A 6,670-nucleotide genomic window follows, 5' to 3' on the forward strand; every position below is an offset into this window, starting at 1 on the left:
TGTTCTATTGGTTTCATGTGTCAGGTTAAGCTCAATCAAGCCCTGTATTTGAAATGACTTCAAATAAATTGGGCTGATTTATATTTTCCCATTGGTTTTTCATAGATCTGACGGGACTAGACTGGAGAAGCGTAGACTCCATAAGCGGTCTGATGGTTTTTAGAATCAGACCAACCCACGACAGAACATACTCCAGATTCACACGTTTATTATTCTCTACCTGGGTTACAGGCTACATAGTTTAACATGCCAGAATTAGACAAGGCAATTTTTTTTTAAAGAGAATTGCATGTACACTGATCCATTAGGTATTTAAGACAGGCCATTCGATAAATGGGATGCTACAGGTAGATTATGGTTAACACATTTGCAGAGAAAAAACAAGATTGTCCTTTCACTATGTGCTGCTGTAATTACTAGAACCCACCACATGGAGGCAGAAGAGGCTACAACAGTGGTCTCTAAAGTGGTAATTGCACCTTTTAAAGAGGCACTCAAGTCTCAGGTGGTGGTCCAGGTAAGTAATCACAGCACAAGTGGTGTGATTACTCGTCAAGCAAGGGGGAGAACGATGAAATTCTGGATTCCAATCAGACCAACTCAGTTAACACTATTTTCCTCACTTTCACCCTTTGTATTCTTGGGATATCAATTTAACAGGAAAAGTAAAACATTGAGTGGTGACACCTCTCAATTCATCTGGGCTTTTTAAACTGACTTCATATAAAAAATCTGCACATAATCATAAATGGGTAGTGAAATTCCTTCATCCTAACAAGGTGTTACTGTGTCCATAAAAATTTCAAGAGTGAAATGTCCTTGTAGGAAGGCCACTTTAAATAAAATGACAAATAGCAATTCTCCATCTTTATTCCGTATAGAAGAATACCATGCCACTTATTTCCAGGTTAATGACGTGATTGGATTCCTAACCATTACGTTTCAGGTTAAGAACATACTAGCAAAACATGCCATGTAAAAATTCTAGAGACATATTGAACTGCCCCCCCCCCCCCCCCCCCCTCCAGATCATTTAAAAACACCTTTTAAAAAGTTCCAACTTCAGGGGAAATCTCCTGCAATGAGTCTAGAATGAGAACTAGGAAATATAATACAAAATACTTCTATATTGCCACAATTTGTTTAAACATGTCCTTATGTGAAGACAATAGTTTACATAATTTACAATCTGTTCAATAAGTTAAATTAACATCCATCTAGTTTCCGTCAGCCACTCTGTGGAGCACCATGAGTCTGACAAGCGTCCATCCAGTCTGGTCACACAGATGGGTGCGACAGGGACTTGTGCTCAGACTGCGAGGGGAGCAGCCCGGTGCGTGTCGTGAGGGATGTGCTGGCCTCGCTGTATACAGACGCGCTGGACGGTTTGTGGCCCCAGCAGGGACATGAACAACAGCACCTCCCCAGGAACCTCCTCCACGACTCCAGAGTCTTCCCCGACCACACCCACACCCCCGAGGTGATCCCCACCACCAGGCTCATAAAGTACTTCAGCATGAAGATGGCGTGGTCTGGCCCTAGGCCTAGCCTCTCTCTCTCAGCCTGGCAGGAGCAGGAAAGACCCCTGTCCCACTGGGGCCTGAGGTGCTGCTCGTACACCAGACAGGCCACCACCACCGCGGCAGGGACCGTGTAGAGGACGGTAAAGAGGCCCAGCCTTAACATCAGCTTCTCCAGCTTGTCCGTCTTGGTCCCCCCCTGCTTGATGACGCTGCGGATGCGGAACAACGACACAAACCCCGCTAGGAGGAAGAGGGAGCCTGTGAAGAGGTAGACCACCAGGGGAGCAAGCACGAAGCCCCGCAGGCTCTCCACACTCTGGTTGCCCACGTAGCATATCCCTGCCACAGGGTCTCCGTCAGCAGCGCTCAGGGCCAGCACGGCGATGGTCTTGACGCTGGGCACCAGCCAGGCGGCCAGGTGGAAGTACTGCGAGTACCCGGCGATGGCCTCGTTGCCCCACTTCATACCCGCCGCCAGGAACCAGGTGAGCGAGAGCACCACCCACCAGATTGCGCCGGCCATCCCAAAGAAGTAGACCAGCAGGAACACCAAGGTGCACAGGCCGGCAGGGCCCGAAGCGTCGTACAGCACATGCCCGCCGTCCTCGGAGCACGCCACACGCTCGTGGCCCGCCGCCAGCCGCACCATGTATCCCAGGGAGATGAAGAGGTAGCAGGCAGCCAGGTAGACGATAGGCAGCTCGGGGTAGGAGAAGCGGTCGCGGTCAATCAGGAACGTGACCACCGTAGTTAGGGTCGAGACGAAGCAGAGGACCGACCACAGGCCGATCCAGAGGGAGGTGAAGGCGTGTTCGTCCGGGGTGAAGTAGGGCTGACGGCAGGGCTGGGCGCAGTTCTCCACGGGGCCTGTGTGGACGCCGCGGCCGTACAGTGAGCGGGCCTCATGCTTGACGGACACCAGGGGGTGGCGACAGCGGCAGCCGCGTTGTTCACAGTCCTGGTGGTGGTGACTGTGGTGGGGTTTGGGCAGGAGATGCGGCCTGCGGCGGGCTGGGTTGCGGTAGGGGGCTTTGGGGGTAGGCTTCGGGGGGAAGGCCGGGCCTGGGGACAGAGTAGTGGCGTCACTGCTGTTCCGGTCCATACAGAGGAGGTCAGCATCACCCAGCTCTGGTAGCCCCTCGCAGCTCATCCTCTCGGGCCATTCAAACCCATACTGGCTCATCAGGGGGGAGCAGCCGCGCTTGGCCCGCTCGCACACGGAGCGGCACGGGGGCAGAGGCTTGCGATAGTCCGGGATGCAGATTGGGGTGTACATGCTGCAGAGGAAGAAGAGCAGGTCAGGGGAACAGTGGATGCGCACCAGCGGCCAGAACTGGTGCACCTCCAGCCCCACCTCGTCCTGAGTGTCGTGGTTAAACTGGTTGGGCGTGTAGGTCAGGTTGTAGCCGATGCCCTTGCACATGGGGACCGTGATGGGTTCACACACGATGGCCTTGGAGGCAGCGCGCACTATCAGCAGGAGCAGGCACGGAACGCTGATGTAAAGAGGGCAGATGTGCGTCATGGTCGCCATGGAAGCTCCTCCAACGCTGTGGATTTTTGAGGTAATTGATAATTGAGTTTATTGGACAGGAAATGCGCTCTGAACGTTTGCAACATTGTATTACTGTTTCTATGTTCTATCAATAATACATCCAATGCACTTTGGGTGTGAGTCTTATTCACTCACACGTAAAGGCTAAGAAATACAGTGATGAAACAAGTTGATCAAATGTATAACTCACCAAGTCGATCACACGGGAAAATGTAAGCTACCTCATCAATATGCAATGCCAATCAAAGAGAGAAGCGCCATCTGATAATCTTGCCACCACTAAATTCACTCCCAGTGTACCTTTAGGAAACGCGCCTCCGGTGCAATCAAATAAAGTCCATTTCGACTCGATAATGCAGACGGAATTTTCAGGCAGCAACGCCTAATCCTTGCGCCACACTTTTTCTTTCAACAATATTTAGTGAAACAGCCTCCTATTCTCAGAAAAAACCTACACTCCACGACTGTCTTCCCTCGTGCGTCTTCTTGCTCCGGCTCCTAACCATACCGAATAACAACACCTTGGCCGCTTACCCTGGACAGCCACGCCCACAGGGCTGCGTCCTCTCCAATAGGAATCTGCTTACACCCTGAACGACTCAATCAACCCCCCCCCCCCCCCCCCCCCCCCCTTTGCCCTCAGAACAGCCTCAGTTATTCAGGGTATGGACTCTACAAGGTGTCTAAAGTGTTCCACAGGGATGCTGGTCCATGTTGACTCCAATGCTTCTCACAGTTGACTGGAAGTCCTTGGCACACATAGGAAATTGTTGAGTGTGAAAAATCTAGCAGCGTTGCAGTTCTTGACACAAACCTGGCACCTACTACCATACCCTGTTCAAAGGCACTGAAAGGTTTTGTATACTCACTGTATGTGGACTGCAGTGTGCCAGTTCAACTCTGCACCTAATCAGACATATATCTTTGTCCTAAACTACAGACGGAATATCAAACAGGTAGGTCTACTTGAACACATGTCCTGTGTGGGCTATGCTCCTATAATTAATCTGTGTGTTTGTCCTGTGTGGGCTATGCTCCTATAATGAATCTGTGTGTTTGTCCTGTGTGGGCTATGCTCCTATAATGAATCTGTGTGTTTGCCCTGTGTGGGCTATGCTCCTATAATTGATCTGTGTGTTTGTCCTGTGTGGGCTATGCTCCTATAATTAACCTGTGTGTTTGTCCTGTGTGGGCTATGCTCCTATAATTAACCTGTGTGTTTGTCCTGTGTGGGCTATGCTCCTATAATGAATCTGTGTGTTTGTCCTGTGTGGGCTATGCTCCTATAATGAATCTATGTGTTTGTCCTGTGTGGGCTATGCTCCTATAATTAACCTGTGTGTTTGTCCTGTGTGGGCTATGCTCCTATAATTAATCTGTGTGTTTGTCCTGTGTGGGCTATGCTCCTATAATTAATCGGTGTGTTTGTCCTGTGTGGGCTATGCTCCTATAATGAATCTGTGTGTTTGTCCTGTGTGGGCTATGCTCCTATAATTAATCTGTGTGTTTGTCCTGTGTGGGCTATGCTCCTATAATGGATATGTGTGTTTGTCCTGTGTGGGCTATGCTCCTATAATTAATCTGTGTGTTTGTCCTGTGTGGGCTATGCTCCTATAATTAATCTGTGTGTTTGTCCTGTGTGGGCTATGCTCCTATAATTAACCTGTGTGTTTGTCCTGTGTGGGATATACTCCTATAATTAATCTGTGTGTTTGTCCTGTGTGGGCTATGCTCCTATAATTAATCTGTGTGTTTGTCCTGTTTGGGACATGTATCTTTAATGAATCTGTGTGTGTGTCCTGTGTGGGCTATGCTCCTATAATTAATCTGTGTGTTTGTCCTGTGTGGGATATATTCCTATAATAAGCTGTGTGTTTGTCCTGTGTGGGATATATTCCTATAATAAGCTGTGTGTTTGTGGGAGGAATGGTTGTTGCCTCTATAGGTGCTTGGACCTGTCCTGGCATGGTTCTCCCTTCCATAGATTTGGTCTCATTGCATAATTACCTAGATTGCCAAACTTAACATATGGGTGTTCTGAGGTTATTCTGAACAGAACTGAAGATAAAGTCCTCTACAAATAAAATGACAAATCAATTCTAAATGAAAAACTGTTGGTTACATGTCCTATGTCAGGTTGAGTCACACTGTGTTGAGTTGAGAGTTACTGTTGGGAGCAGAAGACTGCTGTCTGGAGCCCAGTGAGGGATGGATATAATCTACTCTGTTACGTGCATGTGAATGTAGGTGTGTGTACATGCTTGCTTGTACGTGCATTTGTATGCACCAGAGGAGGCTGGTGGGAGGAACTAAAGGAGGACAGGCTCATTGTAATGGCTGGAAAGGAGTGAATGGAACGGAGTTAAACACATGAAACATCTGGCTCATTGTAATGGCTGGAAAGGAGTGAATGGAACGGAGTTAAACACATGAAGCATCTGGAAACCCCACGTTTGACTCCGTTCCATCGATTCCAATCCAGCCGTTACAATGAGCCCGTCCTCCTATAGCTCCTCCCACCAGCCTCCTCTGGTATACACGTATGTGTGTCTATCTGTGAAAGGACGACCCTATGGGCTGCGCTGGTTGGTAGCTGTCTCTCTGTGTCTCCTGCTGCCCTCATTGTCCAAGGCTCTTTTGTTTTCTGTTTCTGATGGCATCTCTCAGGCCTCTTGTCGTTAGGAGACTAGATGAGCGTCTGATTGCTCTGTGGGCCACTGGACAATCACAAAGAGGGCTTTGCAGCTCGCTACAGTTGAGCCATTGTGGACATGGCCCCTGGACTAATTGGCATTGACAATTAAGCATGTTGGAATACAAGGTCCGTTTTCTCAGCAGAGGAAGGAGGGAAAATGGGCTGAGTCAGACAGTTCAGTACATGCAGTACAGTATACACACAAGCAGACACAAAACACACACACACACAGAGGAAAAACACACACACACAAGCAGACACAACACACACACACACACACACACAGGCAAAACACGCACACACACAGGCAAAACACACACACACACACACACACAAACAGAGGCAAAACACACATGCAAAACACACACACACACAGAGGCATTGTGGAAAACTGAAGAAGGCCAAACCTTCGTTCACTGAGGGAAAACTCAGAGCACACACATATCATACAGGACAGTATGCACACACACACACACTTGCATTGTTGAAAAATCTATGTACTGTTCACTGAGGTGAAATCCCACAACAGGCCACAGTGAAGACTGGAGTGCTGTGAGCAGTAGTAAAACCAGTATTTATCTCAACCTGCAGTAAGGCAGGCCTGTATGATCAAAGTGCGGTAGCTGTCTGACATCATGACGTGACAGCTCTAGGTGATTGAGGGACAGTCTCAGTGTTCACAGGGAACGGAACTACAGTAAACATGAGTATGGATTCAGTTGAAACATTCACACACAGCCATCCATTGTGTTGAAGTCTGCTTGGAACATGGTGATATCATTTAGCAAAGAGGTTCAAAGGTGGAACTTGAGATCTAACAAGTGAGCAACAATGCCCTCATGCCATTCTGACTGATTTATGGGTACTGTACAGTGTATAGCCCATGATGGCGACCCA

General features: G+C 48.6%; 1 protein-coding gene across 1 annotated transcript; it reads right to left on the minus strand.

Moving 5' to 3' along the window:
- Positions 1 to 1,030: 1,030 nt before the first annotated feature.
- On the minus strand, positions 1,031 to 3,543 carry LOC139396615 (frizzled-5-like). Its single transcript, XM_071143572.1, has 2 exons — positions 3,269 to 3,543; positions 1,031 to 3,073 (listed from the first exon to the last, which is right to left on the minus strand). The coding sequence occupies exon 2, from the start codon at positions 3,055 to 3,057 to the stop codon at positions 1,279 to 1,281; it is 1,779 nt and encodes a 592-aa protein (XP_070999673.1). The 5' UTR covers positions 3,058 to 3,073; positions 3,269 to 3,543; the 3' UTR covers positions 1,031 to 1,278.
- Positions 3,544 to 6,670: the final 3,127 nt, after the last annotated feature.

The sequence above is a fragment of the Oncorhynchus clarkii genome, unplaced genomic scaffold (genome assembly GCF_045791955.1).
Source record: "Oncorhynchus clarkii lewisi isolate Uvic-CL-2024 unplaced genomic scaffold, UVic_Ocla_1.0 unplaced_contig_13407_pilon_pilon, whole genome shotgun sequence".
Taxonomy (NCBI): Eukaryota; Metazoa; Chordata; class Actinopteri; order Salmoniformes; family Salmonidae; genus Oncorhynchus; species Oncorhynchus clarkii.